The sequence below is a fragment of the Chlorocebus sabaeus genome, chromosome 25 (genome assembly GCF_047675955.1).
Source record: "Chlorocebus sabaeus isolate Y175 chromosome 25, mChlSab1.0.hap1, whole genome shotgun sequence".
Classification (NCBI taxonomy): Eukaryota; Metazoa; Chordata; class Mammalia; order Primates; family Cercopithecidae; genus Chlorocebus; species Chlorocebus sabaeus.
In genome coordinates, this window is record NC_132928.1 from 43,722,015 (window position 1) to 43,738,031 (window position 16,017).

At 34.3% G+C, this 16,017-nt stretch overlaps 1 protein-coding gene across 8 annotated transcripts in view; it reads right to left on the reverse strand.

Annotated features, from left to right (window-relative positions):
* The window catches only part of HMCN1 (hemicentin 1), a 454,658-nt gene that overhangs the window by 138,111 nt on the left and 300,530 nt on the right, over positions 1 to 16,017 (reverse strand). For all 8 annotated transcript variants that reach the window (XM_073011674.1, XM_073011672.1, XM_007989160.3 and 5 more), the window contains 6 exons: positions 13,449 to 13,550; positions 12,475 to 12,651; positions 11,605 to 11,756; positions 10,351 to 10,474; positions 5,585 to 5,760; positions 2,586 to 2,682 (listed from right to left, as the gene is read on the reverse strand). In XM_073011674.1, the coding sequence (XP_072867775.1) occupies positions 2,586 to 2,682; positions 5,585 to 5,760; positions 10,351 to 10,474; positions 11,605 to 11,756; positions 12,475 to 12,651; positions 13,449 to 13,550 (828 nt within the window). The remainder of the gene's footprint in view (positions 1 to 2,585; positions 2,683 to 5,584; positions 5,761 to 10,350; positions 10,475 to 11,604; positions 11,757 to 12,474; positions 12,652 to 13,448; positions 13,551 to 16,017) is intronic.

Here is a 16,017-nt window from a genome sequence, read left to right on the forward strand (position 1 = left end):
TCCAAAACTGAACTGAGCCCTCTTTGTTCCTTCTCTGAGAAAAGGACACTATTATCCTCACGGCCCATCGGCTAAGCCACACAGACATCCATCCTTTACTCTTCTTGTTTCCAAACTTCATCTAATCAACTGAACCATGTTGATTCAATTTATTAAATATGTCTGCTTTCTTCTAAAATACAGACCTGAGCATCCGGTCGTTTTTAAAATCCCTTTAGTTTATTCTATCACCTTTAGAATCAAATCTATATGTTTTAAATTGATTTAAGAGGCCTTCTTCAATATGCCTATTTTTACCTTTTTACCCAATATCTCCTCTCTTTCCTCGCGTCACACTAGGCTCCATAGTGAAGAATATTAAGCTCATTGAATACAGACAGTGTTCTCCAGGGCTTTGCATTGCTTTTACCCTCTTCACAGAGTTAATGCCTGAGCATCCTTAAGGGCTCAGTTAAACATTTCTCATATGCTTTTCTACATAACCACCTATGATAGCTCTTAGGAGGTTTAATTTTAATTTTGACTATTTAAAGAAATTTCTCCACCAGCCAACTATAAGTTCTGTGAGAACAACATCATTGTCTTTCTCACTAATTGCTCTATGTCCACACATGGCATAGCGCCTAGAAGATGGAAGCATACTATAAGTATTTTTTTTAGTGAATCTATCTTTGATGTCTCAACTTTCTCCCTTATCATTCATTCTTATACCTACTGCATTCTGCTTTCCACTATTACATTGCTTTTCTTTAAGAGGTACCGGTCTGCATATCTGTATAGTATGTTTTTTAGTTTAATTTGACTTCTCTGCAATATGTAATATTACTCATTCACTCATCCATTCAACCATATCAAACTTACTTGTGTTCTTCTGAGAACAACATTGTCAATAGTTTCCATGACACATTTTTTACTGGGTTTTCCTCCGACCTCTCAGGCTCTTCCTTCTCAGTTTCTTATCTAGAGTTTCTTTTACTAGCTCTCGTCTTATATGGTACACCTGAGAGCCATCCTATCTAGTACTCTTCTGTATGCATTCTTTTTACCTTCTCCAAGTGATTTCATCTGCTACCTATATAGTTATGTCTGCAAACTTATGTTTTTCACTATTATCTCCCCTAAATGATAGACTTGTATTTCTGGCTGCAGGGCGGACAGCTTCACACAGTCCACAGGTACCTCAAATATCACATATGAAAAAGGAATTCTTCACCTCAGTTTCTAATTGATCATCACTCCTAACTTTTCTTTTTTCTTTTTTGTCATCTTTACTTGATAACACTTAGTCTAGTGTCTTGTCCATATTGAGAACTAGATAAAAATATTAAATTATTAAATAAATGAACTAGATATAAATAATAAATATTTTTCCCATTTGAAAGAAATGAGGATGGAAGAGAAGGGAAAATAGAGAGGGAAAATGGGCAAAAAGAGGCAGGAACAGAAGTTAATGACATATAAGTAGTATATAATGAAATAAATTTACCATATAGTAACTTTTACTATTTAATAGTAAATTTTACAGGGTGTATAATAGCGTTTCTCATAACCTGCCTGAAAGGTTTTTTAACAATGATAGTCATTTATTAATAAGTCATTTTCTACATCAGTGCATGCTTTCAAAATTTTAAATTTTAAAGAGTATTTCTTCTCCATTGGAATAAAGTTATTTCATCCAGTTTTATTTTTATTTAAAAAATGTTTGTGAATAAACTATAAATTAAAGGTAAATTCAGCTTATAACTTCAATAATTAAAAAGTTTAAACAAATACAATCAAAATGAACAGGGCTTATTAAGTTATGAGTTTTTAAAAGTATGTAAAATACAGGTGAATGTACTGGAAATGGGAATTTTTTTTAGCTGATAGCCACAGCTGAAGCAAAAGTTGTGACTGTAAGAATTATCTTAATTAGTAACAAATGGTAAAATTTCAGCTGAGAATAGCTTTTCTCCCTGGTTATTGTAGTAATCCAATCTCCCACCACACAAGTGAATACATTATAAATGAGTTTTTTAAAGTATGCGAAATACAGGTGAATATGCTGGAAATGGGAATGCTTTTTAGCTGATAGCCACAGCTGAGGCTCAAGTCGTGACTATAAGAATTACCTTAATTAGTAACAAATGGTAAAATTTCAACTGAGAATAGCTTTTCTCCCTGATTATCATAGTAATCCTATCTCCCACCACGCAAGCACCTGTGTTCTTTCTCTCACATACACACACACAGTTCACATATATAATTTGGCTTTTTGGCTTATTTTATTTCCATTGACGAACCCACCACTAGTTACTAGAGAAGGCCCAATCATTACGAGACGCTGGCTGTGGAAGACAAAGGGCATGTTACTCAGGCAGATGAGGAGAATCCTTCAACATCAAAGTTACAAGAAAGTTCATCTAGAGTTGCTCTCGAAGTAGTCATACGAACTGATACCCAGGACAGTTCAGAATCATGTAAATGTACTAATTGTTGTTCATCTACCTATTATAATCAGTTTTAGTTACAAGGATGAATGTCATTTTAAGTGACACAAAAACCACAGGCTGCATCATTTGCTTTCAAGAGCTGATTACACTTACCCCAAATGTTGACATTGTAGTTCTTTTCAGTTTTTCCAGCAACATTTGTTGCTTCACAAGTGTAACGACCAGTGTCTTGAACCTGAGCATCTTCAATCTGAAAACAAAATCACCCTTTGAAATCACACTTTCTATTTCACTTGAGGTTTTTTTATTAATACTATTTGTGATCTATTTCTTATTTTTATTCTGAAGATTCATAAAGATATCAAAAATAGAGAAAATAGCAATATAAATGGCTATATGCCCATCACCCAGTTTCAACACAACAAGATTCAACCATTTTCATCTATGCCATACCTTATTTTAATCTGGTTTATATTAGGGGTTGAGGGTCTAGAACAGCTTTTTAAATACAATTCAGAAAAAAATAATGAAAAGGTACAATTTCTGTTGAAGTAATTTAAGACTTTAAAATATGAAATCCTTATACATCCAGGAAACTGTCCAGTAAAATAACAGCCTTATTCTTGATACCAGTAATATATCTTTCTCCCATGCTGGGTTTGCAAGCTTCTTTAAGCTAAGTATTACATTACATTAACCTCATTCTCCTAGTACCCAGTTTGGTGCTTGGCAGATTAATTAGTATCAGTAAATATTTTTCATGTATTTATGTACAACATGCATCAATGCTCATTCATCCATTGACCATTTGCAGTTATTACAACACTTGTACTAGGTACTGTAGGTAGCAGACATAAACAGATATAATGTCACATATGGTTTCTGATTTAAGTTTGAAATCTAGTTGAGAATATAAAGGATGTGAACATAAAAAAGAATTTAATAATAAATAATATATAATAATACAAGATAATACAAAAGATACAACAAGCAGTATGTGACTTATTGCCAACTAAGTTTGCAATCAATAATTTCTAAAACATTCAATGATCACTGACGTTAGAGTGATCATTTGAAGTATTTCGCTTAGAGGGGTGCACAGAAGGCAGTCAATAAACATGTATTAATCAATTGGTGTGAACAATAGAGATGGAATTAGCTAAAAGAACACATGGAGAACCTAAGAATATTAGACTTGAAAGAGGAAATAAAATCCAACCTCCTCATTTTACAGATAAGGAAACTCAATCAATTAAGATATCTAAATAGCTCAGAGTCACATAATTCATGGCAGGCTCACTCAAATCTGGGGTTCCAAGTCCTTAAGGTCAGTATGCACAGGCCTGCATGTCTCATAGAAAGAGTCGGGGAGGGAATAATAGAGAGGAGGGATTAATATTTATTGAGCACCTAGTGTGTACCAGGCAAAACAAAATGGCAAGATTCTATTATTTGATTTTGTAAGAGATGTGTGTGAATGGTAGTGCGTAGGTAAGATACTTTTAACTGACTAATAAGAATTGCATTCCAAAAAAGTTTTCATTCCTCTGATCTTCTCCCTAAACCCCTCAATGGGACAAACTTCTGTACTCACTGAGATTTGCATTTATGCAATTGTCTACCTCCGTCATTTCGTCAGAGTTAAGGTTTGGGAATTTTACCGCATGCTTTCTAGAATGCTAGGCTCTGCCCCTGCGAATGGACAATGACTTTTCTTCTTCTTCTTCTTCTTCTTTTTTTTTTTTTTTTTCTTGTGTAGTTCAATTAGTTCATCCCTCTTTCTTTCATCAGTGATTCTGGTCTTTCCTTTCTCACTCAGCTCCATTGTTATACAATCATAATACCCAAGATCTCCATCCTCTGCCTCTAACATACTCCTTCATGCTCCCTTTCACTCAACCCCATGCTTCTGTCTTCCTTAGGTAAGCTGCCCAGCTTACTGTCTGCCATCTATTTCTCAAGACTCTTTGTTTATCAGTAATAAATCTTCCTTTAGCAAGAGGCTATGTGGTGGTTAGTAGCATGGGTTCTGAAGCCATACTCCCAGTGTTCTAATCCAATTTCTGTCTTTCAGTAACTGTAGGTAGATTACTTAGCTGGTCTTTTGATTTCTCAGTTGGGTTATTATGAGGATGTTATAAACATTCGGCAGTCTTCTGTCCTCCTGAATCCAAATTCCTTATGCTGACTTTCAATGTCATACTTTATTTCATTCAAATCAACCTTTTCAACATTATTTCCAAATATTCACTTTGTTAAATTCTCTGCTTGAGCCAAACTACCTGACTTGCTTCCCTTGCCTTTTATCTCATCTACCTCTAAAACACTAAGTAGTCTTTTAAGACTAATCCTGGCAACAAGAGCCTCATCTTTTGCCACCCCCCAAAATGTATTATCTGTACCATCCACTTGGTAATTGACTCAGACTATAGTACTCGTTGCATTTTTCAATTAAATTGTTAATTTTTTATGTATTTACATGAGATTGGAAGACATCAAGGACATGAAGTGTGTCATGCTTGTTTGCATTTCTTTTCTTTTTTTTTTTTTTGAGACAAAGTCTTGCTCTGTCACCCAGGCTGGAGTGCAGTGGTGTGATCTCAGCTCACTGCAACCTGCACCTCCCGGGTTCAGGCAGCTGTCTTGCCTCAGCCTCCCAAGTAGCTGAGATTACAGGTGCATGCTACCATGCCAGGCTAATTTTTGTATTTTTAGTAGAGACAGGGTTTCACCATGTTGACTAGGCTGCTCTTGAACTCCTGACCTCAAGTGATCTGCCCACCTTGGCCTCCCAAAGTGTTGGGATCAGGTGTGAACCACCATGACTTTTTGCATCTTTGTCCAGAGCACCTAAAATGGGCACTTGGTGATTGGCTGGAAGAATGAAGGTGAGGCACACCTTGGATTATTTCTATGATATTTTCCTGGAAGCATTTTTTGAGATCGTTTCTGGATATGGATGACAAATAATTGAATCTCACTAAGCAAAAAATTTAAAAATATTACAAACCTCATCAATAAAAGGGTTCCTAGAATTTTGTAAGAGAAAATTAGTCCAACACTTGTGAAAGACAGGCACGCTAAATAGGGGTAGTACCAAAACCATGAACTTATAATAACATAAGATAAAATAAATGAATCCATATCCTTACCTTTAACACACTTCCATTTTCAGATATACTGAGGCCTGGTTTCTTCAGCAAGGGGTGGCCGTCTTTCAACCAAGTAAGAGTAGGTGGGGGAATAGCATCGCTTTGACATAGTAACTCCACAGCTTGGCTAATGAGGACAGAGACATTCTGTTCTTCTCCCATAATATTTGGTGGAACTACATGAAAGATGGGTTTTCTTTCAGGATAAAACAGGCCAGCACACTATTTATATTCATTAATTATCAGGACATATACTGAATACCTTTATTGGTTCTTTTAAGATGTAGGATCACAATCATTCTAACATACCCTTTTGCATCACTTGGTTCAGAATCAAGTACTAGTAAATCACTGATTAATGTATTCTTGTTGAACAATGCTTCTCACTTTTTATTTAAAAAACATTTAGAACAGGAAGTTCTCATCAAGTGCCCAAATAAGAAACTTTTAGAACTAGATGTTACTGCGTAAGGTTTTCAAAGTAACAAATCACTCATGAAATATTTTAGAAACAATAAGCTAAGAGTGAATACACCTCCAATATTTATTTGTAATTTTTGCAAAAGAAATAGATGTCATAGTCACAGAGGCAACATTAAAAAATAGTTGGAGGATATCATAGAGCTCATCCAGTTCCATCTCATAGTGTGCAAAACATAAAATTGGTGTCAGGTAATAGCTTGTGCAAAATAATATGGTTAATTGGTGGTAAAGTTAGGAGCCTTCTGACTTGCAGTTTAGTATTCTTTTTGGTTTTCCATGGTGACAGAATAAAGAACAAATCAATTCAATGACCAGCTGCACAACATACTCACAATTGCATAAGAGGAAATAAGTGGAAATTTTAATGAGATTAAAATTAGGATTCCCTAGCTATATAAAGCTTCTTAGATGCTGAAATGTGTTTTCTGAAAAGTTTAAGAAATCTCTTTCCCTTGGGTGTATTAAAGAATACAGTAAACAATCATGTATCTTAGATGGTTTAGGTACAGTCCCGCCAAGAATGAGAGGGTGGGCTCCATAACTTCTCAAGGACTCTTTCAGGCCTGTATATATAATTATTCAGAAACACAAACTAATGATGAAATCAGGCCTGTTATAAAAGGCCACTCCAACAAAGCACAGAGGGGAATTTCCTTGGCCATTTCTCACGAAATCCCATCACTATGCAGGGCTATAGAAAATTTGCCATATTTGTAGCATTTTTTTTTAACTACCAAAAAAGGTTAAGTTGTACTAAAATGTTTTGGTAGAAACAAGATTTTTGTGGTAAAAATATTATTATCGTTTATCGGCCATTGTTTCAGGCTTGATACTCCATCAGCATGTGGCAAGATAAAGAAGGCAATAGACTTTGACTGTAGTAGTAGTATTGTGCCTCTGTAACCATGAGGTTTCTCTGTTACTATGTCTGCTACAGAGGGAAAGGGTATGAACTAAAGAGCAATTTCATGTGCTGTTTTGGGGTGCAGGACTTATGTTAAACTCAAAGAAATTGATGCTGAAGGAAGAAACACACTGCACAATGGCTGAGACTGACCAATGGAGCATTTGTGCAGAGATTCATGATGTTCCTTCTGCTAAATTTAGTAGTACACACAGACATCTGGCTCTTGATAAGTTTAAAGTAATCTGAGAAACAGAAAACACTGACATTTTTGATGTGTGATACATTCAATAAAAGATACATGATGAGTCTGTTTGAGATTAAAACTACTATAAAAATAGCAAAGTGAGCACAATTAGTGCCACTTTCTTTCCTTTTTTTATTTTTATTTTTATTTTTATTTTTATTTTTATTTTGAGAAGGTGTTTCGCTCTTGTTGCCCAGGCTAGAGTACAATGGCACAGTCTCGGCTCACTGCAACCTCTGCCTCCCAGGTTCAAGCAATTCTCTTGCCTCAGCCTCCCAAATAGCTGGGATTGCAGGCATGTGCCACCACAACTGGCTAATTTTTTTTTTTTTTTTTTTTTTTTTTTTTTTTTATATTTTTAGTAGAGACGGGGTTTCACCATGTTGACCAGGCTGGTCTTGAACTCCTGACCCCAGGCGATCCACCTGCCTTGGCCTCCCAAAGTGCTGGGATTATAGGCGTGAGCCACTGAGCCCGGCCTAATTAGTGCCACTTTCTAAAGATGCCATGAAAACAGATTCACAAGTCCTAGCACTCAGGAAGCCCTAAATAGAATAGCTGATTTCACATCTTGCAAATAATTTTAGGTAAAGTTTGGCCTCATTGAATAAAAAAGTACCGTAACTGTATAAAAATGTTTGTCTTAGATTATTTGTAGAATCTACAAAACAGCATGAGTTCATTATGACTGCAGAAGTGAAAGTCGGAAACAATTCAAGACTACAGAATGCTAATTCATTTCCAAATATATTTTCCTTCAGTTACTTTCTTTTTTACACTAAACGAGTTGAATCAAGTTCAAAAGGAAACCAGATTTTTTAAATGAGAGGAAAAAATGCAAAAACAATGGAGTATTTGTTTAAGGGATAAAAACTGAAGCAAATCTAATTATAGCAGAGGATATATATTACCAAAACATGTATTTTTTTTTTTTTTTTTTTTGTCCTGTCTCTCATTTCCAACTTTTTGTTTAGTCTGAGAAGAGAACAAGGGTTCTACCCTTTAGATCCTCAGCTTCCTTAGATGTTATCCCTATTTTGCTTTGTGGTTATGTTGCTTAGGAAGCGATGTGTTCTGGACCTGTTTCTCATCCTAAGCATTATGTTTGTTAAATTTAATTACTAAAATCAGAGTTGTCATAGGGTTGTCATTGCTGGGAAGATGAAGAATGTAAGATCTCCAGGAAAGTTCTCTAAGCTTAAGTTTAAAGAAAAGGTACTATATGAATCCAAATCTTTTAAAAATTCAATTCTCTTGTTTCAATATCTCAGGGCATGGCAAAACATACTCTGAATTATACCAGGGAGAAAAATTTTAACGAACTACTCATAATTGTAGGAAAAGCTACTTTGTCTACTATCTACTTCTCCTATTCCACCCCCCAACACCACCACACCCCCCCGTGTAAATCTGAAGGTGATTTATCTCTGGGAATTAACATTCATTAGGCTCTAATTAGACACACATCACCAAGGTTACTACTACAAATATAAAAATATAATTTATGGAAATAATACTAATAGTGAAATACAGATTGGACACTGATTTTAGATTAAAAACCTGTTTTGCTTTTATACTTTTTCAGCAGCTTGCTGCATGTATATTTCAATGGCTTAACACATATAAACATTCCCAAACATATATATCAGCTAGCCATTTGACTTTTATATCAGAGAAAGATACTGATTTTCAGCCTAAGAAAGTAGTATAGAAGTATCTTAGCAAACGATAAGGAATAGTGATGCAAGTTTCTGTAATTCCTGGAAAATATCAACTCTTTATCATCTCCCAAGTTCATTCTTGACACTAGCCAGTGTAGAAATGTAAGGAGACCATCTCAGATTTCTGTGTTGACTAAAACCCTGTCAAGACCAATGTCACCCCTCTGCTTGCTTCCTAATGACTGAAGAACTACTGTGTTACACACTTGATTAACTGATGAATCAGTCTCAAAGGATATTTTAGAATAGAAACTTTCCAGTTCTTCATAAAGCATAAAAGCGACTCAATTCAGGGAAGGAATTAAAATTCCTGGGGTTGGGCACTATAGACCTATCTGTTACCTCAAATACCTAAGCAAATCTGAAGGCTGGATGTGAACTCATGTCAATTGCAATAGCAACAAAAAAGAAAGAGCATAGAGAACCCTTTGGTAGTGTACCAATGCCAACTAAAACTTTTACTTTCATTAAATATGTATGATATCCATAACAAGGGGTCTTTTTACTAAAACATTATGTAACAATATATGTTAGTTGTGATCATTACATTTACATTGGCAAACATATAAGAGAAGACAACATGGTCGACATTGTCTGGAGGTAAAATTTTTTAAAAAGGTAATATATTTCAGAAAGGAATGAATTATTTGGTAGGACTTTAAGGAGAAGGCTTGCATTCTGCATTAAACAGAAACTCTTCAAGAGGTCATAAAAGAAATAATTTCATTATTCCGTGAACTAAGGAATATAATGCAAATAAGCCACAGAAAAAAGTCTAAAAGAGTTCTGAATGTAAAGGTATACTGGAATGTGGATAGACAAGCATAATATATAAATGGAGATCAAGAGGCCCCAACTTTCTTCTGGGGCTCTTTTGCTGTGATGGGATCGGGTATTTCCTTTTGTGATCATTGTGGGCAGCATTGAGAGTGGACAAAAACTTAAATTTTGCCTACATTTATATTAACTTTTTGCTTCTCAAAGAGCCCTTAATGCACAAACATAGTATTGATCACAAATATGCTGATTACAAATAATTAGAAAGTTATAAAAGCATGGCTTTGAGTAGAATGAATGAAGAGAGCTACTTGAACAGATACTTGCTTCAATGAGAAGATTATCTCTTCTAAATGGCAGAGCTGCTATCCACAGTCATGGTTTTCAGAGTACTCTATAAAACCAACACCCTACATGCTGGCTGTGTGCATTTTACTTTCTCAGAACTTTAAAAAACGAAAATCGTCCAAAGTCAGATATAAGGCAGAAAGAGAATCTGATTTGAATTGATCCTGTAATATCATTTCTAAGGTTCATTGTTCTTTATTGTCAACAACTTCTCTTAACTTTCTCAATGATTTTAGGACCCAAACACACATCTATCAGAGCAAAATTAATTACTAAAATGTCTCACCATATACTCGGAGGTCAATGTCCCTTTGTTTTTCTCCAGCAGCATTCACTGCCACGCAGGTGTACCTTCCTGTGTCACTGATTTGTGCACTGGTCAATGCTAGGATTCGACCACCAGAGAGAACCTATCAATGATAAGAATGCTAAATAACCAATATGTCTCTGAGAATGGTAGGTGTAATAGATGTTTTCTCTTATTTTCTTGAGGTTAGTCAGTTGACATTTGCCTTTTAGGAAGATTTTCCCTTGGATATTTTTAAGAAGGCAAACATCATATAATACTCTTTTCATCTTCTCAGTGGAAGAATGTAAGAGGCTAGAATTAAATTTGGTAATGACTACTGAAAATAAGTCTTTACATACAGCATCAGATGAAAGTCAACTTTCATCCATATGCACTACAAACAGAGAGAAAGATGCCAGGGGAGAAAAATGAGTTGGAATAAGAGGCGCTAATTCTCTTTCTAATTTTTCTTTGGGTAAAAAGGTAAGAAACTGAAATTAACAACAAAGTAGTAGCCAAATTAATTAATAAGCTACATTGATTATCCTTCATCCCATGGATTCAGTTGTATTTCTAAAATACTGACGTTAACTCTGGATGCTCTATGATCCCAAATTTTGAAAGCATTAGATTTGCAAGAAATCCTGAAGAAGTAGAATGTTATGAGAACTATGCTTTCTGTTAGGCAAGATAAAAATTAAACTTTAAATTAGGTATATATGCACTTTTATATTTTTAATTTTGACTCAATATAATGCATTTAAAATTTTTCTAGGACTCAAATTTTACTTCTCATGATGTTTACATTTTTTCTTACTATATTACTTGATGTTTTTGTAGAAGTATATATGCTCTGTAGTCTCTGATTCATAACTATTTGAAGACATTTAAACCTAAATTCTACCAGAAAATTCCTGTTTTGTTGATTAACATTTCTTTGTGTAAAGTATCTATTGTGGTAGCAGCAGAAAGTGGAGTGGGGCAGGTAGAAAACAACAAATATCTAAAACAAATGGTCAAAATATAACACCTAAAAGTAAGATAAGGGAACTCTTAGAAACAGCGAGTTTTTAATGAATTATTTGGGGATCCCAGTTATGTGTCCATGGTTTTTATGGTTGCACATGTGTACTTAAAAAATAGCATCTGTTAATCCTTGTTCTCTAAATCTCTTCAACAGTTTTACCTGTGTGTACTTCCTGTACTGAATAATCAGGTGGTAAATGTCACCAAAGAAATGAATGAAGGTACCTGTATTCCATTAGAAAAACTAGAAACAGGACTCCCATCTTTCAACCAGGTCAGACTTGGGGCAGGAATACCTCTGGCTTCACATTCTAACCTCACCGGGTTATTAACCACCACTGCCACCATGTTATTGCTGCCAGAAATTGATGGGGCCACTGAAAAAAACAAATGAAAGTAAGACATGTTAATATCACAGGATTTGTGATCTCAAATGACGAAAACTACATGTAATGTCTACAATATTGTGTTCTTATTGGAGGGTTTGTTTACTTGTTTTTTGGTAAGTTCTTTCACCTCTCTTATTTAAGATCTAATCACAGCCATCCTGTGAGATAAATAGAGCAAGTATCAATTTCTCCATTTCACAGATAAGGAAAAACAAGTTTTGCCAGTTTGTTTAAGAAATCAGTTTTTTATGCCAGAGTGGAATTTTATTTATTGATTTCTAGGCTTGTGTATGTGTGTGTGCAGGAACACATATATGTACCACCCTTCACTGCATCTACTGTAGTATGTTAACTACCAACTCCTCTTAAAAGCATTATTAGAGATAATCACTCAGAAACATTTCACTAATACCTATGATTCTTTTAGAGAGCATTTACAAGCAGTGTTTTTTTGTCGTTAGCTAACAGTATCAATGACTATTTCAACAACTCATTGAAAGCAAACTTAAGTCAACAGCATGTGGAAATCGAGCATTTTAATAGGAATCAGGAATAAGCACATTTATAAGTTTTAGAACACTGTGCCCTTACATAAAGATGACAATAACACACTCTGTTAAATACTTACACAATAATTTTATAGAAGCACTTAATCATTTTGAATGCTTCTTTACCCCAGAATGAATCTAGGTGAAGTGGCACTAACCATGAACTTGCAGACTGTAAAATAACTCTGTAGCTCCAGCTGAGTTGATGGCCACGCATTTATATATGCCAGCATCTGAGATCTGGGCACTTTCGATATCAATGATCTGTCCTCTGTTCAAGAAAGTCATGCTGGTGGAACCTGAGAGTAGACGATTATCTTTGTACCATGTAATAACTGAAAGAAGAAGGGGAGAAGATGATCTATGTAAAAATTTTTTAAATTAAATATACTAAGTTGTATCTTAGCTAAGTCGCAAGTACTTTATTCTTATACTTATCATCTGAATTTAATCTGTTTAAATAATCATCTCTTTAGCTTTGATTTTTAAGAGAAGTAACCCTTAGAAAAACACCAAGAGCCAAGTCAGTGAGTCCTGAAAATGAATTTAGAAGAAAAATATTCTTTACTATCTCTAATATATCAGTATTATTTAATAGCAAACTTTCAACTTATCTATTTTTTTTGTTGTTATATGTTTCCTCTCATCCATAAAATGTTGGCTATATGCCTAACCAAACCAAATACCATACACATTATTGACCTCAAAAATGTATGTTGTTACTGATTCATATGAATAATCTACCAGTGGTGGGAATATACAAAACAAAGTTGTAGTCTCATTAGAATGACAATTTGATGTAGCTTCATTAAGATGCTTTTAAGTTAAAAAAAAGTTTCAGCATAAATGGATATAAACCACCATGTGGGTCTTGTGGCCACAATACTGACAATAAGATGATTAAGGTATTCACATATTTCTACATTTTTTAAATAAATTGTTTCATGCAGTTAAAGGCAATAAAAATTCAAAAATTTTATCTAACTGATAATATTCTTATCAATGTTGCACCCATGAAATGTATTCTATAACCTGTGCTTTACGAGTAATTAGTATATTATGCTCAAAACCAGTTTCAGATATTCCCAGAAATCTTAAAATATTAAGTTATAGAGTCTACAAGTAAACATACCAGGCACAGGATTTCCAGCTGCCTTACACTCCAGCTGTACAGGGTTGCTCACCACCACAGTCTCATTCAGCATCTTCCCTGCATCTTCCAGACTAGGTGGTTCTGCAAGAGGCCCAAACAGATACTTACAAGTAGAATATTTAAGCTGAAATTGTTTGCTCAATTAAAATTATAATTTTTCTTCCTTTCTTCTTTTTTTCACATATATACACTGACCTATTTGGAATAAAAGTATACTATTAAATAGATTGAAGAACAAGATTTAAAAAAATCTAAATAAGTTTTCTGGATCACACATTTCTCTGTATCCAGATAGGAAAATCCTTAGAATTATAGAGATTAGTAGAGGAGTAAAAAAAGTTAAAGAAAGATTTTTTATTGTACTTAATCTGATTGATTTGGTAAGTAATTATCTTTACCAAGAAGTAATTAGTCTACTAAATTTGAACTCTTCCAGTGAAGAAGAAATCAACATCTCAAAATATCTTACTTTATCTTTGGATAGCACTGTCTTAAGCTATTTCAGAAAAAGCAGAGTAATTTTTGTGTGTTTTTTGGCAGCTTTTTTCCTTTGATATAAAATTTAAACTTAAGTTATTCACAAAATAAAACAGAAAAGTATATTTTCAACTTTAAGTAATTACTGATAAGGATGATCTGTTATTTAATATAGTTGGAAAGTAGGAATTCGTGAAGTCTGAGAGGCATAATATAAAAGAAATAACTTGGAACATTAATTCCATGTTTTCAACAATATCTCAAGGAGTGTGAGAGGCATACCAGGATAAGAAAATTACAAGGGAATTAAAAGTACTGTCTTGTTTGAAAAAGATGTTGTAAATTAGTATCTGAAGTTGACAGAAAAAAACATATTTTAAGAACTTGCTACATTTAACTAATTCAATGCACTAGAGACCCTCAACCCACATACAATCAATAAATCCATCAATCCATTAATCTACCAAAAACAGGAAAGGGGGAAAGAAGGAAAGAAAACAAGAAAAAATAGAAGTAAGATGGCAGAAATAAAATCAAATATATAAATATGAATGAGTTCATTTAATTGTTTAATATAATTTTTTTGACACTTAAAATAGTGACTTTTTGACACGTTAATACTTGTATGGGTGGCCGGGTGCGGTGGCTCATGCCTGTAATCCCAGCACTTCGGGAGGCTGAGGCAGGCGAATTACAGGTCAGGAGTTCGAGACCAGCCTGGCCAACATGGTGAAACCCCGTCTCTACTAAAAATACAAAAAATTAGCCAGACATAGTGGTGGGTGCCTGTAATCCCAGCTACTTGGGAGGCTGACACAGGAGAATCACTTGAGCATGGGAGGTGGAGGTTGCAGTGAGCTGAGATCATGCCATTGCACTCTAACCTGGGCAACAAGAGTGAAACTCCACCTCAAAAAACAAACAAACAAACAAAAAAAACAACTTGTGTGGGTGACAAGGTTTGGCTATGTCCCCACCCAAATCTCATCTTGAATTTTGGCTTGGAGGGTCCCCACTGGTAGATAACTGAATCACGGGGGTGGTTCCCCGATACTGTTCTCATGGTAGTGAATAAATCTCATGGGATCTGATGGTTTTAGATCCATCAGATTGCCTTGGCTCTCATTCTCTTCTCTTGTCTGCCACCATGTGAGATGTGCCTTTTGCCTTCTGCCATGATTGTGAGACCTCCCCAGCTATGTGGAACTGTGAGTCCATTAAACCTCTTTGTTTTCTAAATTGCCCATTCTTGGGTATGTCTTTATTGGCAGCATGAAAATGGACTAATACAATGGGTTAAAACTATTTTTTAATTAAAATATCTAAGTGGATACGGAGCACAAATAAAAACGCACAAAAATGTTACAATAAGGAGCTAGACAAAGATATACAATAATTTGACATCAATTTCTGATAAATATACAAAGCAAAAATTATTAAACATGACAAAACAACATGATTTATATTAACATGTTACAATTCATGAATCATATTTTATAATGACAATATCTTATGCATTGAATAACAAAGCAAAAATTGTTAAAAAGCAAGAAAAATTCAAAAACTCTAAAAGTGGTGTATTTTAATATGTCCTCCTCAGAAACTGGCTGTGTAGTGAAACAAAAAATACAGTTGTAAAGAATATGAAAAATAAAAGTATCCATCCATATTGTGTATGCATATGTGTATGTGTGTGTTTGGGGATTTGTAGTTACCAAAGAATATATATGTTTTTTAAATGACAATGGAATATTTTCAAAATGAAATATTAGCCCACAAAATACCAATAAGGTGTTTTATAATCACAATTTAAATAAACTACAAAATGTAAATCAACAACAAAAATACAAAGTTATCTACATGGGGAAAATCTCATTAAAGATGAAATTAAAATACGAGTATAAGTTTAGAAAAACGTAAAGTGACATTGATTAATATTAAAACCTGTAGGATGTCACTAAAGCAGTACAGTACTTAAAGAAAATCTAAAGCCATAATTAACATATATAAAAAACAAGAAATAATGGAAAAAAGTCCTAAGCACTCAACCCAGAATATAAAAGAACAATAC